General features: G+C 50.3%; 1 protein-coding gene across 1 annotated transcript in view; it reads right to left on the bottom strand.

The window, feature by feature from the left end:
- The window catches only part of SNTG2 (syntrophin gamma 2), a 180,448-nt gene extending 153,783 nt beyond the window's left edge, over window positions 1–26,665 (bottom strand). The window contains exon 1 of the mRNA XM_053891208.1: window positions 26,516–26,665. Coding sequence (XP_053747183.1) covers window positions 26,516–26,587 — 72 coding nt within the window. The 5' untranslated portion in view covers window positions 26,588–26,665. The remainder of the gene's footprint in view (window positions 1–26,515) is intronic.
- Between the last annotated feature and the right edge of the window lie 1,148 nt (window positions 26,666–27,813).

A 27,813-nucleotide genomic window follows, 5' to 3' on the forward strand; every position in this document is an offset into this window, starting at 1 on the left:
CTCTTTATCATATTTTTGTCTTTCTTTGCTCTGTATTCTTAGAAATCCTAATTTTCTCAATATCACGAATTTAATTTCTACATCTGTTTTCTGCTTATTTCTGCTAAAGCATTTTTCCATTTTTTTTTTGTTCTATTAAACAGTCAAATGTTTGCTTTTCAGTGTGGCACATGGTGCTGGTAATTTATACAAAAATAGGGGCGCCTGGGTGGCGCAGTCGGTTGGGCGTCCGACTTCAGCCAGGTCACGATCTCGCGGTCCGTGGGTTCAAGCCCCGCGTCAGGCTCTGGGCTGATGGCTCGGAGCCTGGAGCCTGTTTCAGATTCTGTGTCTCCCTCTCTCTCTGCCCCTCCCCCGTTCATGCTCTGTCTCTCTCTGTCCCAAAAATAAATAAAAAACGTTGAAAAAAAAAATTAAAAAAAAAAAAACAAAAAAAACACAAAAATATGTCGTATTCTACAGGAAGTCCTAACGAACGTTCTTTCCTTCATCTGTGCGGTGCGCCTCACAAAACAGACGCTCAGCCCCTGGGGAAAGATACTCCCGTTCCTGCCGCCTTGAGCAGCAGGTGACCTCTCCGTGGTCTCTCTCAGCGCCCAGTTCATCCCCTTCCGGATTTAAGCTCCAGGGCAACGTGACGCGTACAGTCTTCTGGGAAACTTCTCATCATTTATTTATTAATGCTTACAGTGAACTGTGGGGGATTCACCCTACCACTGCCGCCAGGTCTCATATCCGCTCCTGGAAGAGCAGCTGTGTCCTCTCTGCCGAAGGCATGCGCGTCCTACGAGGGGCCCTGGGGCCCCACCCAGTGGGGTTGGCTGGTTTTGAATTACATACGGCGGATGCTTTTTCTCAGCTACCCAAATACCTCCTACGATCAGTTCGCGTTACTACTGGGCATTATTTTGGGGCAAAAAATTGCCACACGTCTCAACACGTGATTATGAAGTCAAAAGCTTTAAGAGGAGTATGGAAAATAAAATAAACGTAAAGAACTCCAGTGAGTTACTGAATATAAGCATCCTAATACAAGAAGGCACTTACTTTTGGGAAGCAAAATTACAGTGTGCGTTGTTAATTTTGGAATTGGGGCGCCTGGGTGGCTCAGTCGGTTGAGCATCCGACTTTGGCTCAGGTCATGATCTCACAGCCTGAGTTCGAGCCCCGCGTCAGGCTCTGTGCTGACAGCTGGGAGCCCGGAGCCTGCTTCAGACTCTGTGCCTCCCTCTGCCCCAACCCACTCGCATTCTATCTCTGTCTCAAAAATAAATAAACATTAAAAAGAATTAATTTTGGAATTAAAGTCACGGTTTTGTTCTTTCAAATACTATAGAACTTATATCTTCCCCTCCATCCCCACTGCCCTCAGAACTTCAATTCACATACTGACTGTATTTAACAGTCACACGACTTAGAAAATTAAACCATTTGTTTGAGGGATTGGCATTCATCCTTGAAATTCATTAGATATTAATACTTGCAACAGACTTTCAGGAGACTCAGCTATAATCCCTAAAGTTACAGAACAATAAAGTTGCCATCTGGTTTTCTCTGTCTTCAGTATTAAATTATCTGATTACCAGCAGAAACATGCGGATTAATAACAAGTTTTGTATATACTTTTGAACGACATAGGGCTGGGGCACTGATCTCTGCACAGTCAAAAATCCACACATAACTTTTGACTCCCCCAAAACTTAACTACTATCAGCCTACTGCTGACCAAAGCCATATCAACAACATAAACAGATTAACACATATTTTATATATGTATTATACATTGTGCTCTTACAATAAAGTAAGCTAGAGAAAAAAAAATGTTACTAGGACAATCACAGGAAAGATAAAATACATTACAGCACTGTGCTGTATTTATTGAAAAAACAATTCACGTATGTATAAGGGGACCGGTGCAGTTCAAACCCGTGTTGTTCAGGGATCGACTGTAGGGTGGTGAGAGACACAGGTGATTTCTAGGCTTTCTGTAAAGCTACAACAATCAGTAGGCATAAGAAGAGGTGTGTGTGTGTGTGTGCGTATGAGAGTCCAGAAATACATCCACAGAGATGTAGCTGATAGATTTTTAATTAAAAGGGCCAAAGAAAAGGGGTGCCTGGGTGGCTCAGTCAGTTAAGTGTCTGACTCTTGGTTTTGGCTCAGGTCATGATCTTGCAGTTCGTGGGATCAAGTCCTACATTGGGCTCTGTGCTGACAGCATGGAGCCTGCTTGGGATGCTCTCCTTCTCTCTCAAAATAAATAAATAAATTTTAAAAAAGGCTAACAAGGTTTAATAAGGAAAGAGTAGCCTTTTTTACAAAATGCCGCTTGAACAGTCAGAGCGCCATCTATGAATAGATGAACCCCGGTCTGTACTTCACTACTTACCAAGAAAGTACCCACGACGGATCCCAGACTTACGTGTAAGAATAAAAATCTATAAAACTTCAAGAACGAAGCAGAAAGTTATGGCAGCAGGTTTAGCACAAGAAAGAGGAGCGAGATCAGTAAAAGCAAACAAAAAAAACTAAAGTGAAAAGAAGCAAACTGGGTAACCAGAGTTCACTGAAATTAAAAATGTGTGCTTTATGAAATGCACAGTTAAAGAAATAAAAAGACAAAACAGTCTGGAAAAAATCTGTGCAAAATATGTGTGTTAGGTCTGATAATGGGGTTGCCTCCAGAGGAGACAGTTTCAATTTAATTTAAAGCTATTAATGAGAGAAAAACTATTACATTTTAAGCACATTCTGTAAAATCAGCCCCTGAGACAGGCATCCTAAAAATGCTACGAGTTTATTGGTTTTTCTAACATGTTTTATCTTTCCAGAATGTGGGGGACATTCTCCTTAACACGATCTGTGCTTTAATGAGAACAGGACTACATTTTGCCTTCTGCAGTAAAAGAACAAGTCCTCCATGTAAGGAAGGAGACAGCGTCCCGCACGCCGACAGAGCAATTCTCGCACAGAACCCCGGAGACTGCACGGTGGGCCTTCGGAAAAGAGGTCAGCGAGCCGGTGCATCCCTGCAGGGCGCCTCCTTCCTGCCTCGCCCGGAGCCGTCCAGATCCCTCTCTGCGTTTCATCTCGTGTCCTACCTTTTTGCTAAGCATGGCCATCTGAGTCACAGCATTTGCTAAACGCGGCTTCTCCAGAGAGAGCACGATTTCATTAAGTTTACGCTGCGTCTCCTTGAGTGTAGGTCACCTTACGTGAAGGGGCGTCTTTACCAACGTTCAACATGAGAACAGAAAGGGTGCAGTTACTTCCCGCTCCGTCCGAAACGGCCCCGGCAGAGGCGGAGGAGGGGACGCCCAGAAGCGCCCACGAGCACCTGTACCGGCGGCCGTCCCCCCCACCCCCACCCCCGTCCCCTCTCCTCCACCCAAAGCCGGAGGAAAAGGGACATCTGGTAAATACAGCCTGTCTCACCTCAGTCTCTCCACACGCACACACAGGGGGATGGTGTGTGTGTTTTATTGTTACTCGCAGGGAATACGTGTGACCCGGTGATGCACACACACCCCAGAAATAATAAGAACAAACGAAAGGACTTCTCCTCTTCTCCCTTCTGAGCTTTGATTTCCAGAAAAAGAACAAACACATCGGCTCTCTGAACACAACAACGTCCTCTGCTTCCTTCCTTATCTATGACACTGACGATGCTCACCTACCTTAGCACTGACAACTCTTGCGAGAGGATTAGGCCGGGTAATTCCGACGATTCATGATAGGGCAGCCAACGCTTATGACGATTCAAGGACCGCCTGGGTGCTCCCGGCAGCCCTGCACACAGGGGGTCACCCCACCTACAGGGAGCACACGGGGGGGGGGGGTCACCCAATTTGCAGGGAGCACACAGGGGTCACCCCACCTGTGGGGAGCATACAGGGGGTCACCCAATTTGCAGGGAGCACACAGGGGGTCACCCCACCTGCGGGGAGCACATGGGGGGGTCACCCAATTTGTGGGGAGCACACGGGGGTCACCCCACCTGCGGGGAGCACACAGGGGGTCACCCAATTTGTGGGGAGCACACAGGGGTCACCCCACCTGCGGGGAGCACACAGGGGGTCACCCCACCTGCAGGGAGCACACAGGGGGTCACCCAATTTGCGGGGAGCACACAGGGGTCACCCCACCTGCGGGGAGCACACAGGGGGTCACCCCACCTGCGGGGAGCACAGAGGGGGTCACCCCACCTGCGGGGAGCACACAGGGGGTCACCCAATTTGCGGGGAGCACACAGGGGGTCACCCCACCTGTGGGGAGCACACAGGGGGTCACCCAATTTTCAGGGAGCACACAGGGGGTCACCCCACCTGTGGGGAGCACACGGGGGGGTCACCCAATTTTTGGGGAGCACACAGGGGTCACCCCACCTGCAGGGAGGACACAGGGGGTCACCCCACCTGCGGGGAGCACACAGGGGGTCACCCCACCTGCGGGGAGCACACGGGGGTCACCCAATTTGTGGGAGCACACGGGGGTCACCCCACCTGCGGGGAGCACACGGGGGGGTCACCCAATTTGTGGGAGCACACAGGGGTCACCCCACCTGCGGGGAGCACACAGGGGGTCACCCCACTTGCGGGGAGCACACAGGGTGTCACCCCACCTGCGGGGAGCACACAGGGGTCACCCCACCTGTGGGGAGCACACAGGGGGTCACCCAATTTGCAGGGAGCACACAGGGGGTCACCCCACCTGCGGGGAGCACACGGGGGGGTCACCCAATTTGTGGGGAGCACACAGGGGTCACCCCACCTGCAGGGAGGACACAGGGGGTCACCCCACCTGCGGGGAGCACACAGGGGGTCACCCCACCTGCGGGGAGCACACGGGGGTCACCCAATTTGTGGGAGCACACGGGGGTCACCCCACCTGCGGGGAGCACACAGGGGGTCACCGCACCTGCGGGGAGCACACGGGGGGGTCACCCAATTTGTGGGAGCACACAGGGGTCACCCCACCTGCGGGGAGCACACAGGGGGTCACCCCACCTGCGGGGAGCACACGGGGGGGTCACCCAATTTGTGGGGAGCACACAGGGGTCACCCCACCTGCGGGGAGGACACAGGGGGTCACCCCACCTGCGGGGAGCACACAGGGGTCACCCCACCTGCAGGGAGCACACAGGAGGTCACCCCACCTGCGGGGAGCACACAGGGGGTCACCCCACCTGCGGGGAACACACAGGGGGTCACCCCACCTGCGGGGAGCAAGTGTTCCCACAAAGTCAGCCGGAGAAAAAGCCGAATTTGTGACCACAGTTCCAAGAGACCAATTTATCACAAGTCAGTTTCTCTTTCAAAATAAAATTATTCTATAGAAATCCTCTGACATTAAAAACCAACATGTCCTTGGTTGGTACATTTGAATCCTTTCGGCTGTCTCTTCGTGGACCAGCGCTGTGCCAGGGCGGGGTGGGGGTGGGGGGAGCCTCCCAACACAGGGGCATAATGTTATTATCACCAGTACTGGCCCCAAATTCAAGCTAGGAAGCCGGGTTTTCCACTTCTTAGAAAAGAAAAGGCCAACTGGGAGAGAAGGAAAGCGGGATTTGTCACCCAACAAACCATTCTATTCTGGAGAAAGGAAATATCTTAATTACAGAAGTTGTTCTGGCATAAAACGCATTCTAACCAGTTTCTACATTTGCCAAACAGAAAAAAATACCACCTAGTCTTTACGTTTAATGGAAGCAGGCACATATGTCTTGGTAGATTTTTCTGGAACCCTATGCACATTAACTGAGGAAAAGGCAGTTACTCAAGGGGAGCCCGACTCATTTTCGTCAGGGGATACATTTTTCCCTTCAGAAACCAGATTGTGTCTAAGAATGAATGTGATTTATATATATTTGGTTTTCTGGCAACTCTCGATGATTGGATTTTGTATCTTCACAAATTGAGGTGACTGCTTTCCAAAAAAAAAAAAAAAAGTTTCCCGGGAAGAAAAATGACATATAACGTGCTTCTGCCCAGAAATCTGTGCCGGCAAACTGTGCAGCCTGTGCTGTGTCTTTTCTAGTGTGACTGAAGAAAACTCCTTACAAGGAGCAGGTAGATTCACATCAACCCTTGTTACATTCTGATAACAAAACCTCCGCTCTGCCATAATACAATCAGCACCGGAGTGCGGACGTCAGGTGCAGCTGTAAGAGCTACAAACTGGACGTTCCTCTGCGGTCAAGCAAGTAGTGTCTCTGGGTGACGTCACCATAACCTCAACTTTGGCAATGGGGTCTGCCTGCTGCCTCCTCCTTGCCTTGCTCAGAATACATTTACATGTTCAGCACTGTCTCTTGTCCCAGGGATAAGGCAATGCCGTCCCACACTGCACACTACTGCTGGACGCCCACAAGGAAGAGACAGTTCCAAGGGGACGACGTGTGTGTGTATGCACAAGTGTGTGTACATGTATGTGTGCACGTGGACACCTGCACGTGTGTGCAGGCACAAGTGTGTATGTGTGTACACATACAAGTATGTGTGTGCAGGTGTGTATGTGCACAGGAATGTGTGTCGGTGCATGTGTGTATGTGTACGCATGGGTGTACATGCACAAATGTATATGTGCACGTAGACAAGTGCACGTATGTATATGTGCATGTGGGTATATGCACAAGAGTATATGGGTATGCATGTGTGTACGTGGACAAGCATATCGTTTGATGCGTGTACATAAGCGCACAAGTGTACATGTGTGTGTGCATGTGTGTATGTGCACAAGTGTATATGTACACCCATGTGCAAACGTGCACAAGTGTGTGCAGGTGCACTCATGTAGCCGTACAAGTGCACATGTATATGCATGTGTGAATGTATACACGTGTGCGGGTGTGTGCAGATGTGTATGTGTGCACGTGTGCGTATCTGTGTGTATGTGCAGGCATATATGTGCACATGCGTATATGTGTGCAGGTGTGTGTATGTGCAGATATATATGTGCATATGTGCAGATATATGTGTATGTGTGTGCACGTGTGTGTGTGCACGTGTGTATGCCTGTGTACCTGCATGTGTGTGCACGTGTGTTCCTTTCAAGGAAAACTAAGAGTATTTTCCTTTGGTGATGTCAAATATTAAAACAAGGTTTACTACACCATTTATTTTTTATTCATTATAATGTAAATAACACTAGATCTGTGTATTTAATTACACTTTTATTGAGTAGCTCATGGAGCTAAAATATTTCAGGTAAACATCTAGAATATACGAGCTTTGTAGAAACCACTGTATTCTTGACAAAATAGATGATAATCTGACATTCCACTTTCTGACATTTGCTTTAAATATAAAACAGGATGGGAATGTCGATATTATTATCCAGAATTCTTTTCTCTCTTCTGGCAGCGACCCCGTGACTCAGGACTACCACATATCCTTATGGTACTAAATCTACTGGAAACAAAATTTTTTCCATGAATTATTAATCACGGGATGTTTCCAGGTCTACTATGAAAATCACCTCTCACTTGTTCACCTATAAAGAAGAATCACAAGGCTGAGCTGCAACTTGAAAACTTGATCTGACGCATTTAACACAGGAACACTTGGTCAGCCTGGTGTGTGTGCACGGTTAAGAATTAACTATTGATCTGATGATTCTGGATTTGAGATAGGTTTTATTTCAAACATACCAGTCAGCAGAAGTCACAGATGCTCAACAGAAAGCATAAAATTATAAAATAACCTAACCTGTGAAAATATATTCCATTAGAAATGTTGAATGGTGATTAATAGCCACTTCATAACAAAAAAGTGGCATGATTCTCTCTCACGTTATTTATCTAATACAATTGAAATCAAATTACCTTGTCTTTCTGTAAATTTCAGCACTAACTTTGTTCAAAGAAGAAACTCTGCACTGTAAACATCGCGTTAAGAGTGGAAAATCGCCTCGTCGCCTGTTGAAAGAAACCCACACGTCTGCCTTACTGGTGGGAATGATCTGTTCCTGGTCCTGCAGCTTTGAGACAGGCAGGTATCTTCAAAAAGAACAGAAAAAGACGACAGACAACGCGAGGTTTCCCTAAAACCATTTTCTGAAGAAGGTAATTTCTTAGCAGCAAAGCTGCTGGGTGTGTTTAAAGACGCCCTCCGGTTTCCCAAAAGGCATCTCAGCAGATCATGGAGATGTGACACTTAACCCACGATCCCAAAGAGGCAACGGTCACAAAGAGGCTAACGGAATCCAGGCGCCCCGCGAGACGGGGCGGGTGGGTTCCTGTCCGTCCGTCCGGGCCAGGCAGACGCACGGCAGCCCTGCTTCCCCAGGGGCCACCGGCATCCGCACTGAGTTTGCACCTGCTCCGCTAGATTCCTCACGGAAGCCGTCCCTGTGCCAGCACAGGACAGCGGACTGCTGAACAGTCGGATGTCAGAAGCTGTAACGAAACCACCGGCAGCCTGAAACGAGCCGCGACAGTATTTACACCAGGGCAGTCCCCTCACGCACCAAGTCAGGCCTCTTCTCCCCCCGGCCTCCCCCAGAGAGACCGTGTGCGGCCGACCGTCCAGTTTATGGTAACATTTTAACTCCATTTCAGTTCTTCCCGTGAAACTGAGTTAAGGAGAGAGGGGCCCTGCCTTACTCATTTCTGAGTCCTCGATGCCTAGTCCCGAACCTGCAACACACCAAGAGCTCAATTTTCAAAAATGAGTACAGAACGCTGAAGGATCAAACCAGGTCATCAAGCGCCTCCTTATAAGTGATTCTGTAGACGAGGAAACTCCACCCTGAACGAGATAAGGGGCCGACCCGCGCCTGCACGGCTCACTGGTGAGAGCGAGCGGGAAAGACCTAGGGCTCTCACCCAGCCCCACAGTAACAGCACTGTGACGCCTCGTGCGTTCAGAATTTCGGGCTGATTTCACTGGTATGCGTTACTGGCACTGCACGGTAAGAATGCCTAAGGTTCAAAGCTGTTTTCCAAGGACCTTCAGCTCCGGCCCGCAGACTGAGCGTGCGGTTCCCCCTGTGTCTGGAAGGAGGAAGGAGGCCTGCTGGCTCATTCTGCGCAGCCGGGAGGACGCGGACTTCCCACCAGCAACAAGGCGAGGAGGAGGAAACGAATAAAACCTCAAAAAGCGGTAAAAAGTAAAACTAGAATCCCACCACTCTTTCCAGAAAAAGGGGGCAGGGAAATAAGAGGTTTTCGTACTAAAGACACCTTTATCACAGGAACCCCTGAGGATGGTCTAGAGGAAGAGTGAGCCCAGGAGGAGGTGCAGATAGAGAAGCAGGGAAGGTGTGGGGAGGGCTGGGGGAGGGAGAGAGGGTGCGGGGGAGGGGGGAGGGGAGGGATGGGGGAGGGGCGAGGGGAGGGCTGGACCACGACTGACCCCAGGACACCTCACTTCTCACTTGGAAGTTAAATTCTCCAGATGGCGTTGAAGTCCCACCTATACAGCGTGAGGTTCACGCCCCAGCAGGTGCCAGGCAGGTCCTGTCTGAGGGCAGATGGGGCCACAAATCCACCTGGAGATGTTTCTCTTGTTCCTGTGGCCCCGATGAACTTCCGTAGATACAGACTCAGGGGATGACAAGGATGTCCCTGCACCCCCTCCTTCACCCCGCTGTGAAGGATGCGGCACCAGGATCGAACAACCCACCGCAAACCCGCCTGAAGGAGCTTAACTTGCGGGTGCACTTCTGACACATGGGCACGATGGGACTGCGCCCGAGAACCGCGGGGAAATCGGCATTTGGTCCCTATGGGAGTATGACCCATGGACAAGTGGCTGCTACCAAGAGCTCCCAGGGGAGGGGCGTGGACCGGCTGGTACCGGTCCCCACACGGACAAACCGCGTCACCCTTACAACCCCCTCTTACGGGAGTAACCGTGCAAAGCCGCATCTGATACGACACACGTGGCTGAGATTTGACCACCGAGTGGTAGTCTTTAATAAACTGAAAACTACTACTTCCTGACGAAGAATTTTAAAAAGCAAGATAAACGTTGTAGGTAAGAAGAGTTCACGACCGGGAATCCTGGCCAGTGCAGACAAGGCACAAGGAGACAGGGGACGTTAGCCTGTCCACCAGCAGGTCACAGGGAGGCAGGGGACGTTAGCCTGTCCACCAGCAGGCCACAGGGACCCTTGTCAGGGCTGCGCACAGTGTCTATGCTGGGGAAGGGCTGGGGATGGGCTCCGGTGGCCCTGCTCCTGTGGTCCAGGGCTGTCCCGTGTCTCCCGGGTGCTCTGTGCCTCCTTGAACCCCACGCCGGCTCAGCAGGAACAGCGTGAAACTCGTAGGGCCCCACGGGCCACACCGCCCGCCCACCGAGCCACGCTCCTGGTGCGCCCGGCACATCCCAGTACCCACCGCTGGGACGCAGGACAGGCTGTGCAGACTCCTCCTGCCCCCCGCCCCCATCCCACCTACGAAAACGGAAATCACAAAGCTAAGAGCATTTGATTCCACCCTGATGAAAACGAATCTGCGGGCTGCAATGGAATCTGATCAAGTGAAGACCAGGAAGTAAATCCGATGCCTGAAGCACTCAATTTGCAAGGACATGGGCTGGTCCTCACCTGAGTCAGAGGAGGAAGAGTAAAGAGACCTGTGCACCCTGCGCTTACAAGGTGGGTGACTCCTGTGGCCCAGGCGACCCTCACTTTTCTGGGGTTTGTGTCCTGCCCGGGTGGGAAGCTCCTCAGCTCGCCTGCTCTTTCCTAGTTCCTAACTTTGTCCTCTTGGTTCCGCTCCGGGTTCTGTTAACCCAGCAGACTGTGTTCGATGTTTTCACGTCAAGCCAGTTTTAAATTCCAATATTATCCAACTTAGAAATTAATTTTTAAAAGTATAATTAAATCAGGGGTGCCTGGATGGCCTTCAGTTAACTGTCCGACTTCGGATCAGGTCAGGATCTCATGGGATGTGGGTTCGAGCCCCGCGTGGGGCTCTGTGCTGACAGCTCGGAGCCTGGAGCCTGCTTCGGATTCTGTGTCTCCCTCTCTATCTGCCCCCCCTCCCCGGTTCATGCCCTGTCTCTCTCTCTGTCAAAAACAAATAAAGATTAAATTTTTTAATATAATTACATCTGATCCATTAAGCTTTGTACGTCCCACTTTGCCCCGTTTCGTTTCAGATGCCAGAATGAAGGTATTGCCTATACAAAGAGGTGACCTTACACGTGTGTTGTTTCTCTGTTATCGTTTGTTATTAGCACTTCAGAGCTGGACTCCAATTTCTTAAATCTTAGAGAAACACAACGGTTTTAGGTGAATATTATTCCAATATCCTAAACGTCAATTAAGGATGTTTGACATTGTCACCATATTAACATCAGAATATAAAATACGTATCTATTACTTGTATTATATCCAGAGAGTTAAAATGGGAAAAGAATTTTTTAAGTAACTCTCTGGATTTTAAATGAACAAATTTCTTTTTAAAATGCCATTTATTTATTTTTCTTAATGTTTATTTATTTTTTGGGGGGGGGAGGTAGAGAGCATGAGAACAGGGGAGGGGCAGAGAGAGAGAGGGAGACACAGAATCCGAAGCAGGCTCCAGGCTCCAGCTGTCAGCACAGAGCCCAACATGGGGCTCGAACTCATGGACCTCAAGATCATGACCTGAGTTGAAGTCCGATGCTCAACAGACTGAGCCACCCAGGCGCCCCTAAAATGTCATTTATTTTGATTTCAACAGATTTTAGCTGTAAACCCTGGTTTTCATTGCATTTCAAATCCTAACAATCAATGTAGATAATGGTGACTTTGGAGATTTTTCTAGAAAAACTGTTGAGATGTTCACAAAACTTCAGTTGTTCAACCTCACTGAAATGTCATATCTTTGCTGAATTAATAAATATGCCACGTTCATCTCCAAATCCTGTATTCCATATTTACCAGTCACCACTATGACAGAATACAGGATAAAAGTTAAAATACTTGATTGACAAATAGATATTTACAAGGAAAATGAAGGAACCTCTCTAAGAAATGAAAGATTATATTTTTCCAAATTTGTTAAACCATGTATTTTATCATTTTAAACTGAAAACTGAAAATGTTTAAATGTTTAATACTGAAAATAGGTCCTTAGAATATAGTTCCAAGCAAACTCAAAAGGGAAAATATTCTTTAAAAGCTTAGTCCTCAAGAATTAATTGAAAATCATTTTTTAAAGATATGGGTATCTTCCCCAATTTTAAACTCAACTTACACATTTAATTTTTTTTGAAGCAAAGCCCAGCTTCAGGTGCAAACTTTGGAAACTGAATACCTGGTTGCATCCTCTTGGCATCGCGAGTGTGCGTGTGCGCACCCAGGTACCGCTGCCTTCTGTCTGACCTGTGAACTATTCTCGGTTTGTAGTGGAGCCTCGGGTTTATTTTTAAGTTTCTTCATTTATTTTGAGAGAGAGAGTGAGCACAAGAGCGAGCGCATGTGAGGGGGGAGGGGCAGAGAGAGAGAGAGAATCCCAAGCAGGCTCCGCGCTGTCAGCACAGAGCCCAACTTGGGCTTGATCTCACCAACCGTGAGGTCACACCCTGAGCCAATCAAGAGTCGGACGCTTAACTGACAAAGCCACCCTGGTGCCCCAAGACCCAAGTTTAAAACAGGTGATTTAAAGGTAACAAATACTTGGAGACTAAAGAACATCCCACTAAAGAATGAATGGGCTAACCAAGCAGTTAAAGAGGAAATTAAAAAGTATATGGAAGCCAATGAAAATGATAACACCACAACCCAAAACCTCTGAGATGCAGCAAAGGCGGTCATAAGAGGAAAGTATATAGCAATCCAGGCCTTCCTAAAGAAGGAAGAAAGATCTCAGGTACACAACTTAACCTTACGCCTTAAGGAGCTGGGAAAAGAACAGCAAATAAAACCCCAAATCAGAAGACAGGAAATAACAAAGATGAGAACAGATATTATTGCTATCGAAACCAAGAAACAGTAGAACAGATCAATGAAACCAGAAGCTGGTTCTTTGAAAGAATTAACAAAATTGATAAACCACTAGCCAGTCTGATCAAAAAGAAAAAGGAAAGGACCCAAATAAATAAAATCAAGAATGAAAGAAGAGAGATCACAACCAACACAGCAAAAATAAATAATAAGAGAATATTATGAGCAATTATATGCCAATAAAATGGGCAGTATGGAAGAAATGGACAAATTCCTAGAAACATATACACTACCAAACCTGAAACAGGAAGAAATGGAAAATTTGAACAGACCCATAACCAGTAAGGAAATCAAATTAGTAATCAAAAATCTGCCAAAAAACAAGAGTCCAGGGCCAAATGGCTTTCCAGGGGAATTCTACCAAACATTTAAGGAAGAGTTAACACCTATTCTCTTGAAGCTATTCCAAAAAATAGAAATGGAAGGAAAACTTCCAAACTCTTTCTATGAAGCCAGCATTACCTTGATTCCAAAACCAGACAGAGACCCCACTAAAAAGGAGAACTACAGACCAATTTCCCTGATGAACATGGATGCAAAAATCCTCAACAAGGTATTAGCCAACCAGATCCAACAATACATTAAAAAAAATTATTCACCATGACCAAGCGGGATTTATACGTGGGATGCAGGGCTGGTTCAATATCTGCAAAACAATTAACGTGATTCATCACATCAATAAAAGAAAGGACAAGAACCATATGATCCTCTCAATAGATGCAGAGAAAGCATTTGACAAAATACAGCATCCTTTCTTGATAAAAACCCTCAAGAAAGTAGGGATAAAAGGAGCATACCTCGAGATCATAAAAGCCATATATGAACGACCCAACGCTAACATCATCCTCAATGGGGAAAAACTGACAGCTTTCCCCCTAAGGTCACGAACAACACAGGGATGTCCACTCTCACCACTGTTATTCAACCTAGTATTGGAAGCCTTAGCCTCTGCAATCAGACAACACAAAGAAACAAAAGGCATCCAAATTGGCCAGGAGGAGGTCAAACTTTCACTCTTCGCAGATGACATGATACTCTATATGGAAAACCCAAAAGATTCCACCAAAAAACTGCTAGAATTGATTCATGAATTCAGCAAAGTCGCAGGATATAAAATCAACACACAGAAATCAGTTGCATTCCTATACACCAACAATGAAGCAACAGAAAGAGAAATCAAGGAATTGATCCCATTTACAGTTGTGCCAAAAAACATAAAATACCTAGGAATAAGACTAACCAAAGAGGTGAAAAATCCATACACTGAAAACCACAGAAAGCTTATGAAAGAAATTGAAAAAGACACAAAAAAATGGAAAAAGATTCCATGCTCCTGGATAGGAAGAACAAATATTGTTAAAATGCCGATACTACCCAACGCAATCTACATATTCCATGCAATCCCTATCAAAATAACACCAGCATTCTTCACAGAGCTAGAACAAATAATCCTAAAATTTATATGAAACCAGAAAAGACCCCGAATAGCCAAAGTGATCTTGAAAAAGAAAACCAAAGCAGGAGGCATCACAATCCCGGACTTCAAGCTATACTACAAAGTTGTAATATCAAGACAGTATGGTACTGGCACAAGAACAGACACTCAGACCAGTAGAACAGAATAGAGAACCCAGAAATGGACCCACAAACGTATGGCCAACTAATCTTTCACAGAGCAGGAAAGAATATCCAATGGAATAAAGACAGTCTCTTCAGCAAGTGGTACTGGGAAAACTGGACAGCGACACGCAGAAGAATGAACCTGGACCGCTTTCTTACACCTGACACAGAAATAAACTCAAAATGGATGAAAGACCTCCATGTAAGACAGGAAGCCATCAAAATCCTCAAGGAGAAAGCAGGCAAAAACCTCTTTGATCTTGGCTGCAGCAACTTCTTATTCAAATCGTCTCCAAAGGCAAGAGAAACAAAAGCAAAAATGAACTACTGGGACCTCATCAAAATAAAAAGCTTCTGCACAACAAAGGAAACAATCAGCAAAACTAAAAGGCAACCGACAGAATGGGAGAAGATATTTGCAAATGACATATCAGATAAAGGGTTAGTATCCAAAATGCATAAAGAACTTATCAAACTCAACACCCAGAAAACAAAGAATCCAGTGAAGAAATGGGCAAAAGACATGGATAGACACTTCTCCAAAGAAGACATCCAGATGGTCAACCGACACATGAAAAAACGCTCCACCTCACTCATCATCAGGGAAATACAAATCAAAACCACAATGAGATACCACCTTACACCTGTCAGAATGGCTCACATTAACAACTCAGGCAACAACAAATGTTGGCGAGGATGCGGAGAAAGAGGATGTCTTTTGCAGTGTTGGCGGGAATGCAGGCTGGTGCAGCCACTCAAAAAACTAAAAATAGGGGCGCCTGGGTGGCTCAGTCGGTTGAGCACCGGCTTCAGCTCAGGTCACAATCTCACGGTCCGTGAGTTCGAGCCCCGCGTCGGGCTCTGGGCTGATGGCTCGGAGCCTGGAGCCTGCTTCCGATTCTGTGTCTCCCTCTCTCTCTGACCCTCCCCCATTCATGCTCTTCTCTCTCTGTCTCAAAAATAAATAAACGTTAAAAAAAAATTTAAAAAAAAAAAACAATTAAAAATAGAACTACCCTACGACCCAGCAATTGCACTACTAGGCATTTATCCATGGGATACAAGTGTGCTGTTTCGAAGGGGCACATGCAACCCCCCACGTTTATAGCAGCACTATCAACAATAGCCAAAGTATGGAAAGAGCCCAAATGTCCACTGATGGATGAACAGATAAAGACGATGTGGTCTATAGATACAATAGAGTATTACTCGGCAATCAAAAAGAATGGAATCTTGCCATTTGCAACTACGTGGATGGACCTGGAGGGTATTATGCTAAGTGAAATTAGTCAGAGAAAGACAAAAATCATGACTTCACTCATATGAGGACTTTAAGACACAGAACAGATGAAAACAAGGGAAGGGAAACAAAAATAATATAAAAACAGGGAGGACAAAACAGAAGAGACTCATAAATAAGTAAACAAACAGGGTTGCTGGAGGGGTTGTGGGAGGGGAGATGGGCTAAATGGGAGAGGGGCACTAAAGAATCTACTCCTGAAATCATTGTTGCACGATATGCTAATTTGGATGTAAATTTTTAAAAATTAAAAATAAAATTAAAAATAAAATAAAATAAAATAAAATAAAATAAAATAAAATAAAATAAAATAAAATAAAATAAATCGGGTGATTTAAGGAGATATCCACATATCCCCTCCCAATTTCTGATGTTCCGATTCCTGTTGTTTTGTTTTCCTTTCACACGACATGACCAAAGGTCCATTTCTGCAGGGTGCACACAGGAGGGAGGCCGCTGCTGTGGGCACCCAGAGTGTGGGTCCACGACAGATGCCCAGGGCTGCAGCCAGCAGCTGGGTGGTGTGGACACGACCTCCCCAGGGTTGGGGGCCCTGGAGGAGCTCCCCCAGAGCATCAGCAAATGTAACAACTATGGACCTACTTCTGAAGCTGCAGGTCTGTGCTCAGATTCCCTTGCAAACTGTATTCTTTTTTTTTTAATTTTTTTTTTTTTTTTTTTTTTTACTTATTTTTGAGACAGAGAGAGACAGAACATGAGCAGGGGAGGGGCAGAGAGAGAGAGAGGGAGACACAGAATCTGAAGCAGGCTCCAGGCTCCGAGCTGTCAGCACAGAGCCTGACACGGGGCTCGAACTCACAAACCCTGAGATCATGACCTGAGCCGAAGCTGGAAGCCCAACCAACTGAGCCACCCAGGTGCCCCACAAACTATTCTTTACTGAAGGTGCATCAGTGTCCCAGCTTGCTGTAACAAAATTGCCACAAACTTGGTGGTGCAAAACAAGAAGGCCATCTTCCCAGTCTTTGAGGGCCTCAGTACAAAATGAAATCAGAGGCTCACCTCTCTCCCAGCTCCCAGGCTCGTGGCCGCATCCGGGTCTCTGTCTCCCCATTCACCTCCCCTCTGCTCCGTGCATCTGTCCCCCTGCCCGCCCCCCCCCCCCCGAACACAGGCACTCACACTTAAGTGTCCGCTCAAATAATTCAGGACAAGCGTCTCCTTTCAAGACCCTTCTCTGAATCCCACCTTTGGCCATATGACTTTGCAGGGATTCTCAGGGCATAGGTGTATCTTCTTGGGAACCACCACCCAATCCACTACAGAAGACACATTGGGCGATCGGAAAATCACAGGCAAAACCCTAAATATGCTGAGTAATGTCCTAAACAAACCTTCTGACCGAGAAAAGCCCATTACGATTAGTCCTAACACACAAACTCCTGGGGCAGCATTCCAGTGGAAACAGCGACTGTCGGGAGTGTGTAGTTACAGAGCCATCTGGCACTGCGTTGTTTTTTCTAGCGAGGAGAGAAGGCTTGTGTTGTGCCTCTGACGGTAGATGATGCTGTGTGTAAATTCCACGTTACAACATATTACACAGTTATGTGGTCTCATTAAGACAAAACCTGCAAACCACACAAGATCAAAGTTTGGGCCCTATGTTCTCGGGATAGTGACCCAGTAAAAATTAGGAATACAAATCGCCTAAGACATCATAGTCGTACTATGATAATGACTCACCTTTAATGAAGCCTGCCTAATAATAATAGTAAAAACATGTGAAGTTGTTACTAGTACCCCCGTTACACACTTCCCAACACAGTCGTTTACGAACGGGGCCATCGTAGAACCCTGTAATGTGGGCACTGTGATTCTCCCCACCTTACTGGTGAGCCACAGAGAAGTTCCGTAACCCACCCCAGTCACACAGAAATCGGCCCCTGAGCTTGGCGCTCTCAGTCCTTCTGGTATGCTAGCCGAGGACGCAGAATCAGCCAGAATAGTGGACCAGGAGAGGTGCCCAAAGGACAAGCATACAAAGAATAGGTAGCAAACTAAAACAACTTGAGCTAGACTAGGTTAACACAAAACAAACTGTGGCCCCAGGGTCAAGGACTCTGACGTGCAAGCCTGTGAATGATGCACAGCTCACACTCCACAGACAGCAGAGATTGCACATTTAGGGAAAAGTTCTTACTTAAGTTCAAACCACTTGGACCTTGTGTCTCACTCTGCTCACTAGAAAGAAGCAGGCATTTGCTGAGACACCAGAGCCCCTCACGGGCCTCCACTCACAGCTCTGTCTTTTCCACCTCGATGTGGAGGGATTCTGCTTAACCGCTGAGAACCTACTGCCCCAGTGGGTAACGCCTCTGCTCCGTGACCCGAAAACACTGGGTCTGGGGAGGAAGCCTGCTCTGTGCGTGAAAACCTTCAGACCCTGGGTCTGGACTTTTCCCTCCACGCCGGCTGGGGAGTAAAACAGAAATGTGGGCTCTAAGAGACTCCCCCTAAAGAGCTCTGAAACCTGGTGTATGTGGGAAGAATGCATGTGCGCGTGTGTGTATATGCATGGGGGGTGTGCGTTGCATGTGCAAGGTGTGTGTACGTGTGTGTGTGCAGTGTTTGCTGTGTGTGTGCACATGTGTGTGATGCATATGCACGTGTGATGTGCATGTGTGATGTGTGCACATGTGACGCGTGCAGTATGTGTGGTGCGTGTGCACAAGTACGTGATGTGTGCACGCACATCTGTGGTGTGTGTACTCTGTGCATGTGTGATGCATATGCACACTGTGGTGTGCACACATGTGTCACATGTGTGTGCATCTACACGCGGCACCCGCACTCCTGCCCCTCCCCCAGAGTCCCCGCAGGCACCACATCCGGCGCCTGCCCCGAATCCGAGCCACTCCCGGCTGCACCTGTGCTGACCATCCCCGCAGCTCCCACGTACCGTCCCCCCAGGGCTTCTGTGCATCCGCCTCAAGTGTCTGGGCCACAGCTCCGGGACTGCCCTGCACGCGTAACGACCACACCGGGTAACACAGGGGTTCCTCTGTGCCGGCACACGCCTCTTCCCCTTACAATGCCCATGAAGACTGGCCACCACGTGTCACGTGTTCACTCCGCAAACCCTGACCTCCACCTCTCCAGAAGGCCCCTGAGCACACTGCCCCCCACAGCCCAGGGAGGAGCCCCAGGAGGACGCGGGGACTCCCTCCCACTGTGGTGCTGGCTCGACCCAGCGCCTCTGCCTGGACCTCTCTGTTTCTGCCTCCAATTCCAGCACAGACACTGTCCTGTAAGTGGTGTGTGTGTGTGCATGGGTGTAACATTTACACCCACAGAGCCCTTCTCCAGAGGACACGCAATTCTCCCGTGGCCAAGTGCCCATTCCCCAGGAAATCCTTGAGCCGGGGAGAACCCACGTGGTGCCAGCTTCCCGGGCCACCCTCCGTCTGCTCCCTCCTCTGCAGGAAGCCTGGTGTCTCTGGCATTTCTCCTGACACACGGGGAGAAGTGGGTATTTCTCTACCTTGCTACGCAAACCATGAAACTTTTCGGAATAAGACCAGACTTGGATTTCTTTCATCAAGATAACATGGGCCCGTGATGATGCATCGACACCGCACGCCTTTCTAGAAGGACTGCTTCTAACTCATCGGGTTCTGAATGTCCTGGGGTTTACGGCACGAGAGGTAATTTTGTACTTCTCAGTCTGTGACACTTAGGGAAAATGGGTGATGGGCACTGAGGAGGGCACTTGTTGGGATGAGCACCGGGTGTCGTGTGTAAGCGATGAACCACGGGAACGTACTCTCAAAGCCAAGAGCGCACTGCATACAGTATGTTGGCCAACTCGACAATAAGTTATTAAAAATAAACAAACATTTGAAAAGATAATTACAATGAGCCATTTGGTAAAGTACACCTATCTGAAGAGAAATCATTAAGGGTAATATTCAGCAGGATAGAAACGAGAAACAGAATAAACTATATTTTACCATGAAGAGTTCTACTCATTTGTCAAAGCGATGTTAGAATGTTGCTATCACAAAAATAAAAGGTGCGATTTTATTCAAACCCGAAACAGCTAATGATAAATGTAAAATAAATTCTCAGCATAAAGGCCAGAATCAGAACTTCTCCCTCCCACTCACAGAATCACACCCGGACGCAGGTATGTACATGATCGGGAGGGCGTGTGCTTGTCAGCGGCTACGCTCCGCGTATACGAGTAGCCAAGTCTTCTGGCTCTTTCTAAGAGAAAGGGAAATACTCGCATTCGCTCCTAAACAGCATCATTGGCCAAGCTGCAGACATGCCTTTCTAAAGGCAATCATGACTTAGGTTGGTTCAAATCGTAATCTGGTCGTTGTAACAAGGCCCATGCGGCCTAGGAGCACCGACCGTGTGGATGGGAACAAGGCCCACAAGGCCTGGGAGCATCGAACGCCTGGACGGAGCCGGGGCTTTGGCCGCAGGAGAGGAGGGAGCCGCCATCAGGGAGGAGCAGGGCTGCAGCAGCCACTGGGAATTAGCAGAGCTAACGGGAGGCTGGGACTGAGGTGAGGGTTGGGATGCAGCATGAGCAAAGGGCCTGAGGCAGCCAGAAGGAACATGGGTGCCTCCGAAGCTTCAGAGGGCAGGGTCTGGACACTGCCATGTGCTCTGTGGGTGGTGCTATATGACTCTCTGACACGAAAACACAGAAAGGCAACCGGGTTTCAGGACTGAGATTATGAGACTGGTTTGGGGGATGGTAACCGAAGAGCCAGGCCACAGACACAGAGGTCTGAGCTGAGTGGCTGAGGACACAGCCTGGGGGTGCCAGTGGTGTCCAGTGGCCGGGTGGTGGGTACCCTAAGCAGGGGGAGGTTACCCCGGAAGGCTAGTGGAGGGCTGGTCACCCAAAGACCCCAAGGAGGAAGGGGTGAACCAGAGGCTGTGATGTGGGACAGGGGTGTGTCCGGAGGGAGCTGGAAGCCACTGCTGCTTCCCACAGGCTGAGGTCTGGGGACCCACAGGGCCCTCGTGTTTCAGGGACGGAGGCTGAGCACGGAGGCAGCTGTGGGCAGCGCTCAGACTGAGGGAAAGACGGCACAGGGCTCAGGCCCCCTTCATCTCGTAGTTCTGTTTTACAAAGGGAAGCCGGTTTCCCCATTAGAGAACATTCCAGAGCCCTTGCGTTCAGTTTCCGGAAGCTCGTCCTCCAAGGTTTGCTGTGAACACCGCTAACCATAAAGTACTTATTTTCCGTGGAAGGGGTTATAATTTTTGGTAGGAATAACTGAGAGTTATGTCACACTTTATAAATACAGATTATTTTTCTAAACACTAACTCAAAGAATAAAAACATTCTCATATGGAATTTGGGTGCATTTCTGTGGTTACATTTTTACCAACAATAATTCATAAAACAGACAATAAAATATCTGCCTGTCAGGAACATTCATCCTAGATGGCATTTAATTCTAAGTGCAGTGTGTCATTTAAACCATTTTTGATTAAAATATAAATAATCACAGTTAATTCCTCACTAGTTAACTCCTCAATGCAATCACTAACCCGCTGGGTACCCGAGGGATGTCTGTCCTCGCGAGCTGGAGTCTAACAGAGATGCGTGAAAAATAAAGAGTGGATGTTAATGAGCGTGACGGTATTTACGATGCTGATCTTGCACATTTTGTGTGATTGCTTCCATAATAGTGCAATTCAGTGCTGTAACAAAACGGTATCTGTCCAAATTTCAAAAGAGTTCAAAACAACTATCAAAACTAAGGAGAGTCGATGTCAAGTGTCAACGGTATGGTCCAATTTATTCGTTCCCAACAACTAACAGGCGCGGCACCAGGCTCATTAGAACCCAGCCTCGTCAGCCCAGCATTCCTTTAAGTGGAGACAGGTTTATTTCCCTAAATCTTCATTCTTTGCTTAATTAAGCATAGCTAATTAATAACATTTACAGGCTCTAAAACAGCAGACACTTTAGAAAACACAACTATTTTACCCAATAACTTAGGTTGAAAAATCACAAAATCATAACTGTTCGGCATCAAAGCAGATGTGGGATCAGCACGGTCCGGAAGGGCGGGCTTCAGGGGCGAGGGGTCAGCCCTCACGGCTCTGGGTCCCCAAGAGCAGGGAGGTTTAGCCTTTGACACAGAAGTAGGAGAAGTCGAGCCGCTTCAGTGTGGGCACGGACTGGGGGGACAAGTGACATCTACTGTTCACTGGAAAGAATCTGAAGCCTTTCATCCAAAACTACCGCCTGAACGACAGGGACAGGACGAGGTGACCAGCCTGAGGGTAACGGCAAGTACCAGACCCTTTAAAATGCAAATACGTTTCCTCCGGACCTTCTCAGGCATTTTTCCTCCAGAGGCATTTTTTACCCTTCCTTATCTCAGTAAAATACCTGTCGGTTCTATTTAAAGAGCAGGTGCTGCATCAGAGATTCAAAACCACCCTGGGCACCCAAACAGCACATTCTTCGGGTGAGACACCAGAGGGAGGGAACACCACCGGCTGTACGGCTGTACTCACTACAGGGGGGAAGGGCCTGCCCCCTGCCAACAGGACACAGACAGCCATGGAGGGCCCCTCCCCTTCCGGAACTGTCCCTTCTGGGCCTGAGGTCACCAGGTGCTGCCCCCAGGGACAGGTAAGCTCTAGGGTCTGGGCGAAACGCCCACCTAAGTTAATTCCTCCTCAGCCAACAGCACAGACTCTCCTCCCTCCTTCCCGTCAGAAGGGAGCCAGGAGCCCGAGGAAGTCAGTCCTTCCCTGGATGGAATACGGTCGGCCTCTCCCAACGCAGGTCTCGGGGCATCCTGGGAAGTGGAGCTACCTACAGTCGGGAGCTTTAAAATCCAGGTCTCTGTTCAGGTATCAGACGGACCTGCTGCTGTAAAAGGTTGTCGTCCCGCGTGCGTACGTTTGGGAAACAAGGCGATTGCAACCTCCGGGGTTTTCGATCAATAAGCATGTCTCTAACTCGGATCTTGTTAAAATGTTCACTGGCAATTACATCTCCTGGTAAAATCTGATTCCTCATTTTAAATTACGTGAATCTTGCTTATGATGTCACAGACCTCACCAGAAATTCCACAGTTGAAGCCAAAGATGAGTCAGCAAGGAGAAGAAACACGTAACAAAAGCATGAAACGAAGGGACCGCCTAGCCGGGAGGTCGCACGCGTACGTGACCTCCCACAGTAATTCACATCTCTAATTACCAACCGCACGTTTCAGCGACCTGTTCTCGCCTTTCCAGGGGCAAGCTCATCGCACACAACAGCAGGCGCGCTGCTGGCCCACGCGGCTTCGTGCTTCCAGCCCCTTGGACTGGACAGTGTTGCTATTCGGGCACCCAGAATGTGCTCTCGGCACCAACCGCCAGCAGCAGCCTCGGACCCTAGAAGCAGAGCACACTCTTCCACTGCACTGCTGCTTCTCCAGCAATGCACTTCAGCAGGGGTGGGGGGTGGGGGAGCCGGGGTCCAGCAATGCACTTCAGCAGGGGTGGGGGGTGGGGGAGCCGGGGTCCAGCAATGCACTTCAGCAGGGGTGGGGGGTGGGGGAGCCGGGGTCCAGCAATGCACTTCAGCAGGGGTGGGGGGTGGGGGAGCCGGGGTCCAGCAATGCACTTCAGCAGGGGTGGGGGGTGGGGGAGCCCGGGTCCAGCAATGCACTTTAGCAGGGGTGGGGAGGTGGGGAGCCAGGGGCCCTCGCACCTGTACTGGCAGAACCCAGAGGGAGCAGACCATGGAACAGCTATGGAAAAGGGACTGCAAAGGAAGAGACATTCACGTTTGGCCAGGTTCCCAAGATTCAAGCAACCAGTCCTTGCAAAGATTGTGCTGCATTTGTGACTTCCGAAAAAATATCTGCCACTAGAAATATAATGGGCTTAAAACAAGTTTCTTTTTTGTCATCAATCTTTCTCATCAGAAGCACGGAGTTCCTTCCTTAACAGAAAGGATGGAATAGCTATGCAAATTCAATGACATTACGTAAAGTTACTGACACAAAAATTCGTAATTCTGCGTGGCTGTCTGGACCCCAATCATCCCAGTAAAAATTAATGACCATCCAACACGTATAGTGCCGTTTCCCATACCTAAGCCACGATTACACGCTCTGGATGCTCATGTTTTTAAAGACAACATGTAAAAGGGATACTTAGATGGGTTTAAACAGAGGAATCTGAAGCTTCTCCTGCACTGCAGCCCAGTGGAGCACTGAGAACAGCTTGCTGTTTATGTACCCAAAGTTATTATTCTCGCCCTTACCACGCTGTCCATCATGATTCTAATATTTGGCCTCCAATCCTAACAAGAGCTTACTTGCAAGTATAATTCACATAGGTTGTATCATATAATCAAGGCTCTTCTTACAAAGAGAGCACTAATCACATCTTATGCAAACTGGTGAATAGACTCCATCTGGACTAGCACAGCCCAAATTTAGCACCTTAGAGGAATCAACACTTAGCACAGTGGAGAGTACCCATCGGGCGACTTGCAGTCGATAGTTTTTAAAAGCCAAAGTCACTGCCAATAATTCATCAACTGGGTCAATGATAATAAATCCACTCGATTCTTCCACTACAAGAGCAACGGTTATAAACAGGACTTGCTGGAAAAATACCTCAAGGAAAACGTACAATTCTAACCATGGGGGGAATCGCTTTAAAATTCGAAGCAGCACTAAAACGAAAGCTTCTGGCTCGAGTGTCTGTATTTCCTTAAGCAGTTTACTGCCACTTACTACAAGCACACCTTGTCGGGTTTAATCGCCACCCGCAGTGGCTGGAGAGCGGTTCATGTCACAAAGTACTTTAAAAATACACACAGAACTTTACCTGGGATGGAGTTTTAAGATTTTGTACCAATATCCCAGAAATGCATAACGTGATGCAAAAGGCATCTACTCACAGATTGAGAAAAAACAATCATAGTTACTACTCCTGCCCTTGTTCAGAAGCATCAGGACCCGTGACCATCTCTGAAAACACTTGTCAGGTACCCCGAAAAGTACAGCCAGTGTATCCTGGGTTCTCACCGGCGTCCACGGGGTGAGGGGACGTGGGGGCGAGCCCCACAGGGGTGCTGCTGTGACACCTGCATGAACCACTTCAGTGTCTCCAGAGAGCCTCCTGAGGCTCCTGATAATCCGCTGCTTCCCTAAACTGTTTCCAGGAAGCTCGGTTATGCTGTGGGTGGCAACTTGAAGGCTTCCAAGAACTTTCCGTTTTTGTTTGTGCCAACATTTCTGTTTTCTGTCAATAGTTCTGCTATTCAACAATACGAAGCTGGCAGGGGGGCTCTTTGAACCAGGGACTGGAATAGGGGGTCCCAACAGCGTCCATGTTCCGAATCCGAATACGGCGAACGGGGCTGTGGGTGTCCCCCGCACCGGAGAGACAGAGGGGTACGGGGGGGGGGCAAACTGGGACCGCAACCGGGACGCGGGCCCCCGGACCCCAAACCCCGGACCCGGAGTCGCTCGCACGAAGGAACCAGCCAACCCCAAACGCCCGATTCTGGAAAACCCCCGTTCCCATGGCCCAGGGCGCCCCCGCGCTTCCTGCAAGCCCTTCGGGACGTCAGACAGCAAATCCAGTTTCCAGCCGGGGTATTGGGGTGCGGACAGAGAGAGGCGGCCAGGAGGTGAGCGCCCACTGTGGCCGAGGTCCCCGAGCCCGCCCACCGGCACTGGCTGCTCCAGATGACAGAGAAGGAAGGGGGAGGGTGTGGGGGGGTGGGGCGCGGGGGGCGGAGGAAGACTCGCGGAGGGGAAGGGGTAAGAAAAGGAGTGCGGGATGGGGTGCGCGGAGAGGACGGGGCGCTGGAAGGCTAGATGGGCGCGGGGAGGGGAAGGGGCGCGGGGAGGGGAAGGGGCGCGGAGGGCGGAGGGGGACTCGCGGACCGGAAAGGCTAAGAGAAGGGGTGCGGGAAGGGGCGCCGAGGGTAAGGGGGCGGGAAGGGGAAAGGACGTGGGGAGAGGAGGGGAAGGGGTGAGCGGAGAGGACGGGACACTGGAAGGCGAGGCGGGAAGGGGAAGGGGAAGGCGAGGCGGGGAGGGGAAGGCGAGGCGGGGAGAGGAAGGGGCGCGGGAAGGGGTGCGCGGAGACGACGGGGCACTGGAAGGCGAGGCGGGGAGGGGAAGGGGCGCGGGGGGCGGAGGGGGACTCGCGGAGCGGAAGGGCTAAGAGAAGGGGTGCGGAAAGGGGTGCGCGGGGAGGACGGGGCACTGGAAGGCAAGGCGGGGAGGGGAAGGGGCGCGGGAAGGGGTGCGCGGAGAGGACGGGGCACTGGAAGGCGAGGCGGGGAGGGGAAGGCGAGGCGGGGAGGGGAAGGCGAGGCGGGGAGGGGAAGGGGCGCGGGAAGGGGTGCGCGGAGAGGACGGGGCACTGGAAGGCAAGGCGGGGAGGGGAAGGGGCGCGGGAAGGGGTGCGCGGAGAAGACGGGGCACTGGAAGGCGGGGAGGGGAAGGGGCGCGGGGGGCGGAGGGGACCTTGCGGAGCGGAAGGGCTAAGAGAAGGGGTGCGGGAAGGGGTGCGCGGAGAGGACGGGGCGCGGGTAGGCGAAGGGGCGCGGGAAGCCGAGGTGGACGCCGGCGGGCGAGGGGCACGGAGTGGGGGACGGGGAGCCGGGGGGCGGAGGGGGCGCCGAGGGGCCGCACTCACCCGCGCGGGCTCCAGCAGGTGGTCGGGGCGCCCGCTGGGGGCGGCGGAGGGCGGCGGGCCGTGCGCGCTCATGGCCGCCCAGCGCCGGGGCCCCGCGCCAGCGTCGGAGGGTCCCGCGGGCGGCTGGTCCGCGCCCCTCCCGGGCTCGGCGGCAGGGGGAGGGGCGTTCCTCGCTCCGCCCACGTGGGCCCGCCCCCGGGGGGAGGGGCGCGCTGCGTTCCGGGTGGGCGGGGCCGGCGCACGGGCGGGGCAGGGGCACGTGGCGCTCCCGCGGGGGTGGGGGCGCAGGGGTCGGAGGCGGGGCGGGCGTAGGGGCCCCGGGCCGGGGGAGCGCACCCGGCTGGGGTCGGGAGGGGGCACTAGGGCCGCACGCGGGGGGCGGGAAGGGTGGGAGAGCTTGGATGCTCCGCTCCCTCGGGCGCGAGGCGAGCGCCCCCACCCCGGGCTGGGCGCCCCCTCCGCGTCCGTCTCCAGGGTGTCTGATTGGGGGGCTCCCCTCCGCCCTCCCCGCCCTCTCACTCGTTACAGCCCCGCTGCTTTTCGGGTCCCTGGGGACCCACCACCCCACCCCCGTGCCGTCGCCGGTCTCACCGCAGGTGACGTGGGACCCCGGGGACCGTCCCGCGAAGGAAAGCGCCCGGAAGCCTCGGCTCTTCCCCAAGCACTCGTCCAGCCCGAACCCGAGGGTCACCGCTCCGTTGCGCCCCGGCCTCCCCGCCCTGGGCCCAGTCGGGAGTCCGGTCCCGGCCCCCAGCCCGGGCTCCGCGGAAATGGCTCTCGGGCCGGTAACACTGGCGGTGTAGACCCAAATACTCCTCGTTTAAATGCAAATGTGGGTTTGAGACACATTTGGGGAAGAAACGCAAAAACACAAGGCCCCCAACCTGTAAAGAAGCAACCAGGTGTCTTCCTCCCTTTCTCAGCCCCACGTGCCCGGCCGCGCGGGCCCTGCTGGGCGGAGCCTGCATACGGGGGGCTCTTCCTGCCCGGGATCCCCCTTCCTCTCGCTGCCCAGGCCTGGAAGAGGCCCCAAGCTAAGTCCCTAGACCTCCTGACGGAGGAGGGCGGGGGTTATATACTGAACAAACATCAGATTCCAACCTGGGTTTTTTTTTTTCCAGCTTTACTGAGATGTACTTGACGTAACCCTGTGTACGTTTAAGGTGTATGTGGTGTTGATCTGATGCACTTCCATACTGCAGTGTGATCACCACCCTAGCATTAGCTAAACCCTCCAGGTCACACAATTGCCACTTCTTTCTGGTGGTGAGAACACTTAAATCTCTACTCTCACCAAC

Source organism: Panthera pardus, unplaced genomic scaffold (assembly GCF_024362965.1).
Source record: "Panthera pardus isolate Hobbes unplaced genomic scaffold, ASM2436296v1 HiC_scaffold_26, whole genome shotgun sequence".
Classification (NCBI taxonomy): domain Eukaryota; kingdom Metazoa; phylum Chordata; class Mammalia; order Carnivora; family Felidae; genus Panthera; species Panthera pardus.